This window comes from Trichosurus vulpecula, chromosome 5 (genome assembly GCF_011100635.1).
Source record: "Trichosurus vulpecula isolate mTriVul1 chromosome 5, mTriVul1.pri, whole genome shotgun sequence".
NCBI classification, from domain to species: Eukaryota; Metazoa; Chordata; class Mammalia; order Diprotodontia; family Phalangeridae; genus Trichosurus; species Trichosurus vulpecula.
In genome coordinates this window covers 278,346,905-278,365,307 of record NC_050577.1, presented here as the reverse complement: position 1 = coordinate 278,365,307, position 18,403 = coordinate 278,346,905, and the positions used below count along the sequence as shown (strand labels likewise).

General features: G+C 40.6%; 1 protein-coding gene across 5 annotated transcripts in view; it reads right to left on the bottom strand.

Moving 5' to 3' along the window:
- Positions 1-1,820: 1,820 nt before the first annotated feature.
- RAPGEF3 (Rap guanine nucleotide exchange factor 3) overlaps positions 1,821-18,403 on the bottom strand; it is a 30,843-nt gene continuing 14,260 nt past the window's right edge. For 2 of the 5 annotated variants that reach the window (XM_036760100.1, XM_036760104.1), the window contains 12 exons: positions 16,930-17,011; positions 11,938-12,084; positions 11,232-11,329; positions 10,702-10,827; positions 10,364-10,545; positions 10,012-10,102; positions 9,799-9,849; positions 8,231-8,318; positions 7,982-8,046; positions 5,687-5,741; positions 4,845-4,916; positions 1,821-4,578 (listed from right to left, as the gene is read on the bottom strand). In XM_036760100.1, the coding sequence (XP_036615995.1) occupies positions 4,460-4,578; positions 4,845-4,916; positions 5,687-5,741; positions 7,982-8,046; positions 8,231-8,318; positions 9,799-9,849; positions 10,012-10,102; positions 10,364-10,545; positions 10,702-10,827; positions 11,232-11,329; positions 11,938-12,084; positions 16,930-17,011 (1,176 nt within the window). In that variant the 3' untranslated portion in view covers positions 1,821-4,459. Of the gene's footprint in view, positions 4,579-4,844; positions 4,917-5,568; positions 5,627-5,686; positions 5,742-7,981; positions 8,047-8,230; positions 8,319-9,798; positions 9,850-10,011; positions 10,103-10,363; positions 10,546-10,701; positions 10,828-11,231; positions 11,330-11,937; positions 12,085-16,929; positions 17,012-18,403 lie in introns of all 5 variants that reach the window. The other 3 variants (XM_036760099.1, XM_036760102.1, XM_036760101.1) reach the window with 2 other exon arrangements.

Below are 18,403 nucleotides of genomic sequence, written 5' to 3'. Positions count from 1 at the left end.
TACACAATACAGGCTGTCTCTCCCAAGGTAGTACCCCTTGTTCTGAATCTTTTCCTGCCCCCATTAAAATTTGTCTTTCCTACATTCTATTCTCTTCGGACTCTCATCTCCAACTTTCTAAGGTGAGGGCTAACTAATCTGATAAATTAATTCATTCCAAGGTGTTCATGTAGTTTAATCTAGCTAACTAGCATGTTTGCATTTTAATAGGGTCTTCTATAGTTTATGCCTAATCCCAAAGGACTAAGAGAGGGAATTTCAGACACTGTGGAATGCTTACAAAAAAGATGCCATAAGGGGCTTTTTATGCCTCAGATTAAAACATGTAGGCAGCTGTCTATTCTACCTAGTGGTAGATCTGGTCCTGAGTTTACCCTAAGAAGCATTATCATGTCATGAACAGAACACTGGCCTGGGAATTAGGAAACCTAAGTTCTAGTCCTGACTCTGTCCCTAAGTTTCTCAATGATCTTGAGCTAATGACCCTGGGCCTCAAATTCCTTATCTGTAAAATGAGGTTGGACTCAATTATTTCTAAAACCCATCTCAGGTGTGATATTCTATTTTTCTGTGTCACATGCTTCTATTCAAAGAGATGTTCAAAGGCCAGTAAAGTATGCTCCCTCACTTTGTCCCCTTTTCTAATGCTCCTACTGCCCCAGAGCACTGAGAAACATTTTAGAAGTATCTGACAAACAGGAGAGCTGAGGACACAGGTTACTTGATGAAATGGCAGAAAACCTAACATTTATAAGACAGATTTTTATGTAAGTTCAGTAAGCTCATGTGGCCTCAGCACATAGGTGATGCACAAAGCCTCTTGCTGCATGGAGTTTGAGTGCAAGATCTTTGTCTGTGACCTCCAACTGAGACCAAATAATCCATGATGCTATCTGGGATAATATCCCACACCCACCCCACCCCCAAACCCATCCCCAAGACCCACAGCTTGGTCAGGTAATACTAGGATAAGAAACCAGGAATCCTCTCTCCCACACTGCAGAACTGTTCAGACTCTCACATTAGAGTCAAGATACTATATTATTTCTTGCCAACCCTCATCTCTTCAGCAAACTACAGAATATTCTCAGTCTTTATTTCTTCTAAGAATTGTGATTATGCTTTTTGGACACCTGTATTTCTCTCTCACCAAAGGCTCTCCTTGTCTCTTTTCTATAAAAACACCTTCTCTAGGAAGCCTCTTGAGATGGGGAGAGAAGATACTTTCAGAACTGGGCTGAGCCAAACCTGGCTTTACCCTAATAGCAGCTGCCCTCTGCCTTGTGTCCAGCAGGTATCTCCTCTGGTGAACTCATTCAAGTCAGGTCAGTCCAGGCCAAAGTTCCTCCAAGTTGAGAGTCTTGAGCCTGGAAACTTCAGGTTGTCTCACCCCTCTGACCAAGAGCAGCCAGAAAGGCCAGGGATGGGTGCTTACGCCACCCTGGCCTAAGGCTCTGGCAAAAGAACAGGAGAGCAACTAGAGGAGATCTAGTTTCAGGGAGATTAGGACTTTTCAGAAATTATAGGGAGAGATATTAACCCATTGCTGGACTATAGTGAAATCAGAAGAAGGATGTGTAAAGAGGTCTAGGGAGAAAAAAGGGATGGTGATAGTGCATGGTAGAGGCATGGCTATTACCAGTGAGTAGCCATGTATTTCATCCACATAACCTACTATTAACTGTCTTTGTGTCCTTGGGCAAGTGTGTTTGGAACCTCAGTTTCTTCAATGGGAAAATGGGGATAATAATACCCTCCCTACTTAACTTGTAAAGATAAAATGAGGCAATGTATATGAAAGTACTTTGGAAAGTAAAATGTACTATGTAAATATAAATTTATTACTATACATGTATTTATATACATATTATAAAAATAACATCTCCTTCAGAAAGGACCTAGAATTAGAAGACAGCCAAAGGTTGAGGACTTATAGAGAGCAAAGAACAAAGCATGAACATAAGTATTGTGCCTTGTCTCTTCCCCGCCCCCATACCTTCCATTATAGAGACCCAGAAAAATATGGAAACGAGGGCTTCATGATGGGTTGAAGAGACAGTGTAGGAAGGGTTAAGCTGAAGGGAAATATGCTGCTATTACCTTGGAAGCTCTAGCTCTCCACCCTTGCTAGCCTTCTCCTAACAGATCCTGCTCAGCCTGCTGGGGAGGCAATGACTCCTCCTTGTTACACCCCACAATTAGTCCAGACTGCCTCATACTTAACAGGCCACTCATAAAGGCTTCATGGCTGAGGAACAGGAGCGTATCATCATAGACTTATAGTTGGAAGGTATTTTAGAAGTTTTCTAGTCAAACTCTTCATTTTATAGACTCAGGGAGGTTGTGAGTAGTCCAAGGTCACACTGGGAGTAAGTGGCAAAACTGGGAATAGAATTGAGGTCTTCTCACTCCAAATCCAGCGTACTTTCCACTACACCATTTTGAGGAGTGGAGGGAGGAAAGGGATGCAGATTGGCAATCCCTTAACTTTCCTCAAGACCACCTACATATGGACATATGTGGCCTCCTCTTCTACCACCCCTTTTCAATACACACACGCAGGCATTTACCCAAGGTATACATCTCCCTCTTTCCCCACGTGGGCCCATTTTTGTCGTATGTGCCATTGAAACAAGGCAAGCATTTAAAGGATATGTCTGGAGGACACAGGGATAAAGGTCAAAGACCTCTGGGGGTATTCACCGTATAAGGGTAGTACACAGGGTAAAAGCAGCAAAGCTGTCTCTTTCAAGCATTGGCATTCCTTACCAATCATTTCTCATCTTTACAGGTCCTTGTCTTCAGGGCTATTAAGCCCTGGTACTGCTGCCACCCTCTCAGTGCTGGAAAATGCCCATTAGCCCAGTGCCCAAGCACTCTGCAGGACTCCACCCTGTATTCTTTCTCCAATACTCCAATTCAGCAACCAAGGGCATCATCCTACCCAAGCACAATGGCTCTCTGGGAAGCAAATTGTACTTTGGAGTGGCAAATAGTCATAGGGGAAGAGGGAAAAGGATGAAGAAATCTCTTCAGTGCCAGCTCAGTGTTGGCAATCAGGGCTTATTGGGAAGAGTCTGATCATCGATGATGAATCTTGATTTATCACCTCTAGTTCCTCTTTTAGGCCTTTACCACCCTCTTTTTTGCTAGATTTCAGAGTTCACAAGACAGTTTTCCCCTTTTTTGCCTCAGCTTCTCTGGCCCAGTGTCATTGAGGAACTATATGGGAGCCACTCCCTAATGTTTCTGCTTATCCTGCTACAGCCCTAGGTCACACCCTTAAAAGCTGCTGAGTAGCACTTGACCCAGCTCATAGGCATTGGGCACCCTTAGAAGGGCAAATCTATAGCTGATGCTCTATGCCAGGCACACCTATTAACCAAAACAGTCCAAGAAAGAGAATAGGGACCTAAAGACCTACAGGGGACAGAGGAAGGGGTTGGGCTGAGTTTTGTGCACTGGGGTAGTCACTGTCCTAACCATCCCATGCAATAGTTAAGAAAGTCAAAGGAGTTGTTCTTATAAAGTAGAACAAAGGTCAAAAGCCCTCTAGAGATCCATAATTAATCCATCTCTTCTGACTCAGCCTCAAGGGTACCAAGGCTGTGGGGCTCATTCAACCAAGCATTACTCATCTATGATGTACAGAGAATTATGCTCATGCTGTGAGTTGTATCCATTTTGCATCACACACCCCTGTCCTTTCCCTATTTGTATAAGCAGGAATCTTCTCAGAAACAGGAATCCTACACATGAAGACCAGCCTTACATCTCATAGATGTCTTTTCTCTCCAATGGTACCATAAGCTTTCTGAAGTCAGAAACTGTCCGACTTCTTTGCAGCACTCACAGCTCAGTGCCTTAGACATGGCAGGGATACAACTGTTTGCTCATTCCCTGGGCCCCTGGAGTCCCAGGGATTCCCTCTCTTCTATACAGCACTTGTATGAAAGTTAGTGGATACCAGAAGCAGAACTTCTGTTCCTCCAAGAAAGCTTCCTAATTCCAGGAGTCCCCTCTACCATTCTTTCCTTTTCTCCCTCCTCTTCCCCATCTCACTCCCACTGCTGGAGCAAATTACAGGAAACCTTCCTGTGATAAGCTTCCCAATCTTGGTCAGTTGGTCAGCTGATAAGATCAACAACAAAGGACTCAGAAAAACCTGGTGTATAGAGGTCTCCCTTGAACATGGGTTTGCTGCTCAAGTTCCCTTCCCACTACTCTTCCAGGCCTTCCCACCATCATTCACTCCAGAGCTCAAAGTCTTGACTCAGTTTTCTCCTTGGTTGCCAGTCATCACTGGGTGGTCAGCTGGATCCATGCCACCTGCTCTAGCTCTTCAGGTCCATACTCTCAGTGAAGAATCCATCCAGCTCTTGGATATATTGGTCCAAGGATCCCTTCCAACTTTCCTCAGCTATGCCTCTTTGGTTTTAGGGAAGACACATCAGCCTCATCAAGGCTCCAGTTCTCTGGAGAGCCGAGAAAGTTCTTGCTGGTTGTCAATGACCTTCAGCTGCTGGATATATGCCCGGATACTGGCCAGATTCCGGGCACTCAAGGATTGCTCTGAACCTGTTGGAAAAATTCAGGTCAAGATGCCAATGGGATTTATTCAGACCTTTCAGCCCCTCTAGATTCCCCTACCATCTTTGTCTTTGTAAGTCAGGTCCTCCTCATAGCATCTGTCTTAGCTTCAGCCAAACTCCTCCCCAAACCCAATTCCCTCAGAAACTCTATTTCCCTTTCCTTTTCCCCAAGCCTCTAGAATCCTGCCTATGCTCATCCTTCCAAACCATTTCCCTGCCCTGCATCTGAATGCATCCCCCATGTCATCTTACAAGTAGAGATCCTCATGGTCTGGCTATCCTCATGAATGTGGGAGACTCGGCTCCGGAGAGGTGAGAGAGGCACTGGATAGGGATAAGAATGGGGAGTCAAAGAGATTATGTCAGAGACTGAGCCTCTGACAAGAAAGGGCTGGCAGACAAAGGAAAATGCTGGAATAGGGGACAGAAGACCTAACCCCAAAATAGGAAGAGGATTGAGAAGGATTGGGTAATACTAGCTTGGGAATCAGAAGGCCTCTGACACTACTTATTCGACCTTGGGCAAGACATTTAATCTGGGCCTCAATTTCCTCATATGTAAACTAAGCTTGGACTAGAGCAGGGGTCCTTAATCTTTCTTGTGTCATGGATCCCTATGGCAGTCTAGTGAAGCCTATGAAGCCCTTTTCAAAATGATGTTTTTAGACACATAAAATAAAATACATAGTATTGCAAAGGAAACCAAAATATATTGAAATATAGCTATTATATATATATACATATATGCATATATATATGTATATAACAAATTCAAAGACCCCAGGTTAAGAACTCCAGGACTAAAGAGTTGGTATCTGAAGTCCCTTCCATCTTTAGACCTATATGAACCCATGACTGTAGATTCCAAAGTTTTTTTTGGTTCTTTGAGTTTTTAGGCTGAAAGCAAAGATCCCTGGTGGTGACCTATGGGAGCTGTATATGTACCAAGGGTTCCCTTATTTTTGAGTTATCTCACCATATGGACTCATCCTAAGCTGAGTCAAAGTAAGTCTCTCCTCCGTAACATTTAACACCTGGAGAGAAAAGGAAAGGAAAAAGGGAAAGAAAGGTGGAGCTGTCTAGCGCTTTCTTACCAGAGCTATGGCTTCGACAGTGATGCAATATTCGTACAGTTCTGGCCATCATACGCTGGGAGCAATAAAAATAGGGGTAAGAGCCTTAAGCAACCCAACTACCTTCAACCCTATCCCCAAGACAGGAAGCTGGAATATATAAATGTCAGCTTTGCTGGGTGTCCTGGACAGAATGTTGCAGGTCACTTGTGATCAGAAAGACAGAAGAGACTAGGGCACATTCTCTCCCAGCTTAGGGAAATGGGGCAGGTGAGAGGAGAAATAGGACTGAGTCAGGTATTTAAAAATTAGTGAACACATACTTTTAAAAAACTGATCTGTGATTTCATTGATGTAAAGAACTTCCTTTACCAGTGCAGGCTGGCATTTGCTCCAGAAAATTATCCTCTGAAAGAGTTGCATGGGGCACTAAGTGGTTAAATGATAGGTCATAGAGCCAGCATGTTTCTGAAATGGGACTTGAGCCCAGATCTTCTTAAATGAAACCAGATCTCTATTCACTCTGACATGCTGCCTTTCAGTATTTATACACACACACACACACACACACACCCCTATATGCCTACACACTAACATAAATGGTTATTCTCTCATCCCGCCCCACTCCCTACCCCACCCCCCACAACTAAACTCCAGTGCCTCATGGTGGAACAAAAATGACTTAGGTTTTTGTAGGTTGTTATGCCTTCAAAACTCACAGGCTGGAGGGTACTACCAAGCAAAAAAGGTTTCAAGTAGAAGCCATCTCCTGAGGCTCTACCAGCAGAACTAAGTGCAGAAAGACTCATCACTAGAAGTCAGGTTATCAGTAATGAATGGTACTGGCCTCAGTGATGCATCAGAGTTTGGTACCTGGATCATTGTCTCCCTCCCTACTCCAACTCTTGCCTTTTTATGAGAAAACTATAATACATATGAGACATTCCATCAAATACACCTAGCCACCTAGTTGCTCAATTTACTAAATTCTCATCTTAGTCTTTTATTCTTTTTAAACTACACACACTGTAACTGTCTGCTATCATCCACAGGTGTTCTACTTCCATAATCAAGACATCTAAAATTTCTTTATCCAATAATAATCTCCTATAATTAGATATCTTCTTATACCTTACTCTTATACCTATTCTTCACCCACACCATGACCTCTGATCCCTCTTCCAGTCTATCCACACTATAACCTCCAATGACCTCCATGCCTATTAACTGGGGACATACTTTAAGGATCTCTTTAGTACTCTCTCAGGCCATCACCCTTACTCTGGCTATATTCTTGTCCCTTCCCATGTGCTCTCAATACCACAGAGCTACATTTCTACTTCTCCTAATGTTCTCTTCCCTCCTCAAGATTATAACAGTACACTCTCCTCTCACAATCTCAGTTGGGGACTGCTCCACATACCAGGCTGAGGAAATCATGACCATTTGCCTTCATAGAGGCTTTCCCTTATGCTTATAATGATCTCCCTCCTCACCTCTGCAATTCCTGGTTTCCTTTTGACTCAATTTAGGTGTCTTCTTCATAAGGCCTTTTCCTGTTCCCCCCCCCCAGCTGTTAGCACCTTTCCCTCCAAGGTTACCTTGTATTTACAACCTTGTATTTACAACATGTTTGCATGCTTCCCAATTACAATATAAGCTCCTTGAAGGCAAAGATGGTTTATTTTTGTTTTTGTATCTTCATGACTAGCATGCTAGGCATTTAGTAGGCCCTTAATAAATGCTTATTGATTGACAGTAGCGAAAAAAGAGAAGCGTACAAATAAAACTTTTAAAAGAATAGTAATAAGTGCATTGAGAAATTATATGAGGAATTCATAGAAACATGGGAAGATTTTTATGAACTGATACAGAGAAAAATAAGTAGAAATGAGAACAATGATACAGAATGACTTACAATAATGTAAATCAAAAGGTCACTAAAAGGATATCAGACTCCGAGTAAATAAAAAACCACTGAAGGTCCCAGAGATTAGGTAATTAAACATACCTCCTCCCTCACAGGTGAGAGGCAGGGGACTACCAGGATGGAACAGTATATACATTATCAAAAGTGGTCACTGAATTGGGTGTTTTTGCTTAAATGTTTTTGCCATGAGGTTAGGGTCAAATGAGCAGGGTTGGGTGTAGGTGAAATGGCTGTGAGGTAAAGACAAAAGTTAATTAATTAAAATGTATTTTAACAACAAAAAATTTTGGTTCACACCCTTTCTCATTTCTAATGTCTGGTTTCTGAATTTCTCTTCTACCTCAAGCCAAAACTCCAAGTCCAGATCCCTACTTTCCCACACTTACCATCTTCTCAAAGTTGACGAGACTGTCTACCAGTGTATGGTTCCCCTCGTGGATGAACGTCATGTCTGCAGGGAGCTATAGATCAGTACTCAAAAGTCCCACCAATTTTATTCCCCTATATTTTACCCAGGAAAGGTTAAAAGAAAAAAGAACAGGGACTCCCCAAACCAACCTCCTACTTCCATTTTCCACTACCTTCCTTACCCTTCCCCCGCCACTGAAGTTAAGTTAGATCCCAATGCCATTTACCTTTGAGGAGGAGGGGCATAAAAGGGATGATGGGGGGGGACAGCTTGGTGAGCGCCAATCGGTACACACGATGATTCCAGGATGGGTCCTGACAGGGAGGTTCACAAAGAGTATTAAGACCCTGTATATACCATATTTCATCACCCTTAGATTTTTAGCACCATTTTATGTGGTACACAGCATAGCACCATATGCTATAACTAACTTTGTAGGAAGATATTGAAAACCAGTAGATACCTTCACCCAGATTATGGAACCAGACAGCTTTCTTAAAGATAGATCTTATTGTTTAGGGGCAGAGAGAGATGGAGGAGAAAAACTAAGGGCTCACAAATCCCTGAAGATGGTTTCTTCTTGACAGTTCCTAGGGTTGGAGATTGTTACAGCTCCTCTGCATGGGACCACTACTAAGCAATATCAACCAACTTCATATTTCTGATTCTATTTCTATAACTTGTCCTTGCTCCCTATGTGGTTTTTATTTTTTAGAATCTAAGTTAGTTAATGAGCTCCCTGTGCTTCCACATCAAACTCTTTAAATAACTGAATCTTTTTAAAATCAAAATTATCCTCTATGAGTTTTCAAAATTTCATTTTTGAGAGCATCCCATTCCTCTTGGCTTGACTTCCCCTCTAGAACTTTAGTCCACTGGATCTGACCTGTACTTTCCCTGAACCTGTCCCTAAACCTAAGGTACATGTTAGACTATGCCCAGCTTTCCTCTCCCTCTCTTTCACAAAATCCAAAATGGAATAGTCATTTTCTTCTTAGGTTTCCTTAATTTTCTACTTCAGCAACTGATTCTGGAACTGAAATTACTTTAGGTATATTTTGTATTTATTAATATGTATCCTCACACACTTCCATTAGAATGAAAATTCCTTGAGAACAGAAACTCTTTTGTTTTTATTTTAGTACCTTCAGTGCCTACATGAAGCTTAGCTCTCAATAAATGTTTGTTGAATTGCTTTGAATTCCACAGTCCTCAGGAATCTCTAGGAAATGGCTGGGGTTACAAAACTCTCTTCCTGCTCAGATCTCATCTGACCCACAAATTTCCCATACCCACTGTCTGACTTTGCTGTTGATGAGCCAAGTATTTGGTGTCCAGACTTGGTTCTTGAATTTTTAATAATAAGCTGAGGTCATTTTCCCCTTAGACCCTCTCTTTGCCCTTCAGACCACAGAGATGTTTATCCCAAGGCACTCTATTCAACATATATCACAGATCACAAAAATGATAATGTATGTCATATATCATACAGTATGTATGACATGATACAATATTGTGCAATACATACCATAGGACCAACATATCCTGTTGCCACCCCAAAACGTATGGCTGTCAATGCCCAGTGCCCCATAATCCTGAATGTATAGAATGATGCTGAAAACAGAAATATTTCTTCCATAGTCCATAAGAAAATGAGGCCCTATGCCAGATTTGGCCAATCTGGAGGGTTGTAGGAGGAGAGGGGATGGGGTGTGTAAGATAGCCATAACTTTAATTCAAGGCATGAGGGGTTTGAAGGAAGAGAGAGCTGGCCATCAGAAGCAACAGACTCACCAGAAGTTGTTCGAGAGCAGAATATAGTTTCCGAACTTTGTGGGGTAGCCGCTAGGAGAATCAGAGACAAAAAGACAGAACAGGGGATTGTCCACTGCACTACCTGATGAGCCTTCTTGAGACAGAACCTGTTCCCTTTCCAGGAAATAGCCTCTTTTTAGGACAGGGTCCTGGGCCTCTTACCCTCTACCTTGACCCAAAGGAAGCACCTACCTCCCAGGTGAGAGCAAGACGGCTGATGGCAGAATTGCTGAGGCCAAACATGATGGCGAAGAAAGAGTTGAGGTTTTTCTGCTCTTTGAGGCTGAGAAACAGCAACCAGGGTCACAGTCACAGATATGCCAGCATAGTACATGGAACAAGGGAAGAAACTAGAACTAAACTGGACTGGCAAAGAGGTATAGCTTTCCAATGGGGCTTAAGAAGAACAGGAAGAAGATGATGGTGAAAGAGACATGAGATTAAGGCAGATGAAACTGGAAATGACTACTCCAGATCCCTGGTCCCTGGTCCCTGGTCCCTGGTCCAAAGATTGCCCTCCCCTGCCCACAGTCTTCCCACTCACTGAGAAGCCAGCTTGATGAACTTTCGGAGCAGCTGAGCCCGAAGGCCAGGTATAGGACACAAGCACAGCTCTGTGGCCACCCAGTATTGTAGTTCATTGAAACGCCGCATGAAGCGCTCCAGGTTGGCCGTGGTGGCATTTTGGAGTTGCTGTGGTCCCAGCACATAGTGGATCAACTCCACCTCGGGGGTTGGGGGAAGGTAGAGTTAAGGTGTGTCAAAATCAACCCCAACTCTCCCCCACACCATCAGCCTCCTTCTCTGCCACATAATCCCAATCCTGATCCAACTGTTCCCCTCTCCCGTGTCCATTCCATCCAGCTGAGGCCTCCCACACACCTGGTGGATGCTGTTGAAGAGGTTCCAGTCATGGTCAGTCAGCTGGCTGGCCAGGTCCTTGGCACTCACTAAGTCCAACATCTCAGATGAGCCTACACTGGGCCCAAGCTGATCTGGGTGTGGAGTCTGCAGGTGGGAAAGAACTAACGGAGGTGCCAGCAAAGTTCAGAGAGAGAGGGCAAAGGGGACCCTAGGGGGAACTGTGAGTGTGAGTGTGTGTGTGTGTGTGTGTGTGCGCGCGTGTGTGTGTGTGTGTGTGTGTGTGTGTGTGTGTGTGTGTGTGTACACACGCGCCCACTGGGAGGGAGAAATGGGACCAAAAGGGGGTTGGCAGGGGTTGAGATAAGAGTACTGCTGGGAGTGGTAAGGATTGCCTATGTGTGTTGGAAACAGCTGTAAGGATGACAAGGAAGAGCTGAGAGATATTTCCCAGAATTTCCCAGGGAGGCTTATATACGGCTCCTCACTAGGGCACCCTATCTAGAGTTAATTCTCTATTCTCTACCCTGGCTTTCTGCCAAGCTCCTTACCAGCTTATGCATTTCCTGTGGGTTAACAATGAAGAGCCGTTCATTGAGTCCCAGGGATGTTGCCACACCACGGGCATCTGGTTGTAGACCAATGGTGTCTGTGGAAGAAACTATGGCTAAGATGGTGCACAGTGACAAGGAGAAAAAGGGTTTAGGAAAAGTGAGATATACATCTCAATTTAGTTAAGTGGCCAGGAAGGAATAATGCTCCTCTATGAGGAGTGAAGGAATCTTTGCTCCCAAATAAAGGGAGAAGGGAACATTGGCTGTTGATCTAAGTGGGGACTGTTGCCCTAACTGCCTGGTTCTCCACAACCCTTCCCTTTGCTCCAAAGGGCTAGGAGAGGTGAAATAAATCAAAAGGAAATAATCTCTTAGACAGCAGACGTCACTGCAGTATCTTGATGATGCCACCAGAGAGCTTTGGCTTCAGCTTTAGGATTTGAAGGGGAAACATAGGGATTGCCAATCTCTGTCTTACCTCATCTTTACCCATCAATGTTTTAGGGAAGCTCCTGCTGCCCTGATCATGCTAGAGCGTCAACAACTATACCCAACCTTGTTAGTTAACTCATTGATGACCAGTTTCCTATGTTCTCAAAGACCCTTGGGACACTTAGCCATATTCCCTTTATTCCTGATTTCAGAAAAGTCTGGGAGTAGATCAGCCTAGGAAATCCTTGCTTGGGGATGATGTACAACTTACCCCCCGAAGAGGTGACCTTTACCAGCACCTGGCCTTGTATCCAGCCATCCTCCTGGGCCAGTGTGGCCATCACTTCTCTCACTGAGGCTGTCACTGGTAGATGCAGCGTCAGGACTGAGTGGTCAGGCCGGTAGATGTCATAGGGAACTGGAGAAGAGGAGGCAGAAATCAGGCAGGTTAACACCCCCTTCTCTTGGGTGGGAAACCATAAGAAAAAAAACTACCTACCACTTTGCCTGAAAACTATGGTTAAGAGAAAAAGTATATTGCTTCTCTGAAGGGAGAATGGAGAGCCCTTTTGGATCTAAATCATCCTCCACCTAGGGCCCCTGCCAGCACTTAGCTGCAGTGGCGATGTAAGTGGACTGTTTTCTACTCCCTCAAAAAAAAACACCAAAAACTCCTGCAAAAAAGCCAAAGGAACAGAAATAAGCCCCTCCGTCCAATCAAAAATTCAATAAAAAAGCAGCCAAAATCAAGTGGGGACTGGGGAGAGTTCATATTAGAGAATCCAGTGAACCCAAAGAAAATGGACCTGAAGCCTATGACCACAGAAAAAGGAGCTATACCAGAAAAAAAAAGTAAACAAAAGAAAATGCTTAACACTTTGAAAAATACCATGGACTAAGAAAAAACCCAAGAGATAATCCCTAATGAATTTAAATATAATTTAAATATAATTTATATATATTTGTATATATTTATATATTTGTATATATATTTTATATATGTGCATGTATGTATATACATACATATATGTATGTGTATATATATACTCTTCAACAATATAATAAACAGAGCCACAGAAAAAAAGCCTTGGCTACAAGAATAGCTAGAAGAAATAAAGCAAAAGATAAAAAATGAGATTAAAATAGAAATAAAAGTTATGGAAGAAGAAGAAATAACTTAAAATAGCATGCAGAAAACCTTACCCAAGTAAAGGATTCCCTGAAAATTAGAATTGAACAATTACAGTTCAATGACTCCAAGGGACCACAAGAAATATTAGAATAAAGTCAAATACCTTTCATAGCTAAGGGAAGGAGATATATTCTTAAATAAACAAGAGGCAGAAGTAACTGCAGAAGATAAAATAGATAAGTTTGAATGCACAAAACTGAAAAGCTTCTGCGCAGACAAAATTAATACACCTAGAACAAGAAGAAAAGGGGTTGAATTGGGAAAAATTTCCCCAATAAGGGTTTGGTATCCAATATGTAACACATACATACATACACACATATACAACTAACATGCATGTAACACATACACGCACAATAGATGTACATAACTAAAAGCCCTTCCCCAGTAGATAAGTGATCAAAAGATATGAACCAACAGTTTTCAAAAGAATGGAAAACTATGAACAACCATATGAAAGAATGCTTCAAATCAAAGATGACGATGTGAAATTGTGCAAATAAAGTGACTAAAAGACCTGTATTCTTTGACTCAGAGATTCCATGACTAGGCTTAGACCTGCAGGAGGCCATTGATGGACAGAAAGTTCTCATATACCCCAAAATATTTATTGTAGAACTTTTTGTGATAGCAAAATATTTGGAGACAAAATAGATACCTATGGATTTAAGGAATGGCTAAACAAATTGTGGTACATGAATATAACAGTGCTATGAGAAATAACAAATAAGAAGCATGTAAAGATCTATATGAACTGATGAAGAATGAAGCTGAGCCAGGAAAATAATATACCCAATGACTACAAGAAGGTAACTGGAAAAAACCACACAAAAAAAATTAAAAGTGAATGTTCCAAAAAAAGAAGTATGGTTTAAAAGAAAACACATGAGTAGACACTTTCATACTGCCCCCACCACTTCCACTTTTCAGAGGCAGAAAATCTACAAGGGCCATATGCTGCACAAATTTTAGACTTTTTCATCAATTATGCTGATTTTTCATCTTTTTTCTCTTTTTCCTTTAAAAAGGTTATTTTCACATGGGTTGGCTCTCTGGGAAGGGAAAAAGGAGGAATGATACAGGAAATTATAGTGATGTAAAAAGGAAAAGACATCAATAAAAACTTATTTAAAAATAATATATGTACCAAATGGCATAGCATCTAAGTACTTAAAGGAAAAGTTGACTGAAGTACAAGGAGAAATTGACAACAAAACTATAATAGTTAGGGACCTCAATGTGTCCTTTTCAGAACAAGACAAATATTAAAAAATTAACAACAAAATTAAGGACTTAACAGAATTTTAGAAAAGTAAAATATGATAGATTGCTAATAGTTACAAAATGTGAATAGAATAGAATAGAATATACCTATTTCTCAGCTATGCTTATTACTTTCACAAAAACTGGGCATGTGCTAGGTAGGTGTAGAAAACTATGGCCTGCAGGCTAAATCCAGCTGTGTGCAAAGAATGGTTTTTACATTTTAACATACAAATTTCTTTTAAAAACCTGTTAAAAACTATTCCTATAGCTCAGGGGTTATACAAGAGCAAGTGGCCAGATTTGACCCATGTGCCATAGCTTGCTAAAAGCACAAAAATATTGGATCTCATTGCAAAATTTGGTAAATTTTATCTATCTAAAACCAAGAGCTAGTATTATCTATAATGGAGAAATGCTAGAAGGCTTTCCACTAAGATTAGAAGTAAAGTAAAGATTACCACTGTCAACAATGTTTGATATAATACTAAAAATCCTAGCTATAACAATAAGAAAAGAAAAAAAACTGAATCAATGAGCACAGAAAAAGAATAAACAAATGATCACTGTTTTGCAGAAAGCATTATGGTTTACTTAAGAGAAGCCTAGTCAACAACAAAAAATTAGTTAAAACGATAGCTTTAGTACAGTAGCAGAATATAAAATGAACCCATAAAGTTGTCAACCGTTTTGTGTACTATCATAATCGCCCAGCAGGAAGAGATAGAAAAATTCCATTCAATATAACTATAAAGTCTAAAAAAATAAATTGAGAGTCCACCTACCAAGCACAACACAGAAATTTTATGAATATAATTACAAAACATTCTTGATAGAAACAAATAATTGGAGAGCTATTAATTATTCATATATGTAACACAATTTTAAAACATTGATACTACATAAATTAATTTGCTTATTCAATACTATGCCCGTTTAATACCAAAGGGTTATTACTTTATGGAATTAGAAAAAATAATATGATTTCATCTTTAAGAACAAAAGGCCAAGAATCTCAAGAGTAATAATGAAAAAAAATGAGAAGAAAGGGGCTTAGAAGTACTAGGTCTCAAAACATATAACAAAGCAGTAATTATCAAAACTATTTGGTACTAACTAAAATTAGAAAAGATGACTTGAGAATAGATGAGGTACAGAAGATCCTGAAGTAAATGGCCACAGTGGTATAGTGCTTGATAAACCCAAGGATCTCAACTACTGTAATTAAGTATGCGCTATACAACAAAAATTGCTTGGACAACCGGAAAAAAATATGTCAGAAATTAGGTTTCACACCATCTACCACAATAAGCTCCAAATGGCAACATGATTTAGATATAAAAAGGTTATATCACAAACAAATTAAAGATTCAGAAAAGAGAGAACCTTTGCAATTATTGATGGGAAAAAAAGTTCTTGACCAAAGAGTAAAGAGAATTACAGAAGGTAAAATGAACAATTTAATATACAAAATTGAGAGGTTTTTGCAAAAACAAAATCAGTGGAATTAAAATTAGAAGGGCACAATCAAGTGGGGAAAAATCTGTGCAACAAACTTTTCTCAAAAGAGGCCTGATGACAAACATATTGACTCAAATATATAAGAACAACAATCATTCCTCAATAGACAAATGGTCAAAGAATTTGAAAAGGCAAGTTATCAAAAAAAATGCAAGCTATCATCAACCGTATAAAATATTGTCATAAATAAAAATGTAAATATAATATAATAAAAATATAAATAGAAAAATAATAAAGAGAAAAAAAAACAAGTCTGAGGTTCCATCTTAGACCCATTCAGATTGGCAAAGATAACACAAAAAGGAAATGACAATTGTTGGAGAAGATATGAAAGAGCAGGCAGACGAACTGTTGGTGGAGCTGGAATTTGAACCAACTACTCTAGAAAATGAGTTGGAACTATACCTCCAATGTCATTGAACTGTTCAGACTTTTAAATTCTGTAATAGCACTTTTCATTGTAGTGAAGAATTGGAAGCAAATAAACAAATGATGGTATAGAAATGTAATGCACATTATTGAGCTGTAGGAAGTGAGGAAAGAGATTCAGAGAAATCTTGAAAAACAATATTAACTAACGGAGAGTAAAATAAGTAGAATCAGGAAAATGATTGACAACAATAACTATAATGTTGTAAAGGAAAACAACTTGAAAGATTTAAGACCCCTTATCAGTGCAATGACCAATCACATTTCCCACCTCTTAGGGAGAGGTTATGGTAGAAAGTTGATCGACTAGAGATGCAGAATGAGACCTATATTTTCTGATAAGGCCATTGTGTGAACCTCTCATTTGACTAGGTTTAATTGTCACGAGGGAAGGAATCTATTTTTTAATTTGTTTGATGGAGGCAGTTAAGGAAGAAAAGAATGAAAAGAGTGTTAATGAAATATTTATAAAACACACAGAAGATAGCAGAAGGAATGTCAGAAAGAGACACAACACAGACTATCAGGATAGTATTGGAACTATTGTGCTAAACATAATTTTTTAAACCCAAGCTATACATAATTGATTCATAGTTTCATATATAATTCTCTTTCCCTATTTATTATATATAAAAAGATTGTGTCCATCAAATTTTAATACGAATTATTTAAATTTTTTTTAAAAATGGCAAACCCTACAGGGAAAAGAGACTTTTCAATTTAAAAGACAGAGGGAGAGATAAAGAGGTGCCTAGAGAATAACATAAGAAAGACAGATATAGAAACTGAGTGTAACAGGGAGATGCCAATAGCAGGAAGGAGTTAGGAGTTAGCAATAATGCAGGAAACACCACAAACCTTTATCTAGAGCTTGGATAGCATATCTATTGCTGAGGAGGGGTTCATCATACTTGGGGAACCAGATGGGAATTGCTCGATCCTAAATGAGAAAGAAATAGCCTGGTTGTAGGTAAGCCTAAGAGGAGCATCATAATGAACAAGATAGCTTGAGAGAGCACTGACAGGAGATCCCACCTCCTGGGCATGTCATAGGCCCACAGAAATGGTATATAGGTATATAGATATACCATAGGTATGATGTTTTCACAGCTCAAAAGACAGCTCCTGCCCCTATCTCCATCCCTTCTTCCCCCACCACACACATATGCCTCAGGGAAGTGATGGGGTCCCAGTAAGGGGAAATGGCCAAACAGCGAAGCAAACAAGGAAGAAGATTTGTATGTCTGTGAATCTACATGACTTTTTTGCATTCTGTCCTCAAATAAGCACATCTCTCCCATATATTAAAATCATATTTGCTTGCCCTTTTATCTTCATTCTCTCACTTTCACTGATAAAAAAGTAGAATGACTATACTACTTCTCAGTCTACTCCTCCTTAACCCATGCAATTTAGCTTCTGTTTCTACCACTCTATGAAATGTTCTTTCAGAGATCACCAATGAATCAAGACAATGGCCATCAATGGCTTTTTCTCAATCCTTATTCTGCTTAACCTTTGTAGCATTTGACATAATTGACCACCCTTTCTTCAATGCTTTTTCCCTTCCCCCGTTCAACAATGCGTTGATCTGGTCCTCTTACTTCTCTGGGTCCTTTCTTGTCTCCTTTGCTGATTCTTTTCTTCCTGCTCCCTAAATGCGGGCATTCTTCAAGCATCAATTTTCTGATCTTTTTCTTTCAGAGATCTCATTCATTCCGATGGCTCCAAACACCACCGCTGTTCTCCCAAATCCTTAAGGAAGCCCATTCTTCTTTTGACCTTCATAACCAGCCATCAAGTCCTGCTGATACTTCTTCAAAATATCTCTTGTATCTGTCCCTTCCATTCTACTCTCACATCTCCTCCTGTTCTCCTTCAATTCATAATCTCTTCCTACATATCAATGCCAAAAGGATCTTCCCAAAACACTATTTTTATCGTGTCACACTGGTGTGTGTGTGTGTATGTGTGTGTGTGTGTGTGTGTGTGTGAGAGAGAGAGAGAGAGAGAGAGAGAGAGAGAGAGAGAGAGACAGAGAGAGAGAAAGAGAGAGAGAGAGAGAGAAGGAGAGAGCAAGAGAGAGAGAGCATTGTCGTGAGAACAAGCTGCCAAGCTGCCTCCAGGAGAGGACTCCAATGTCTTTTATAATCAGTCTTCCAAATCACCCTTTCTAGGCTATTGCATCTCCTTTTCTATATGGATCCTGTGCTCCAGTTGGGCTGGACTACTTTGCCAGTTTCTAAAACATGCCTTAATCATCCCTACAGTCTTATTCAAGTCCCAGCTCAACTCCCACCTTCTCCATTAAGTCAGAACTTGTCTCTCTCTT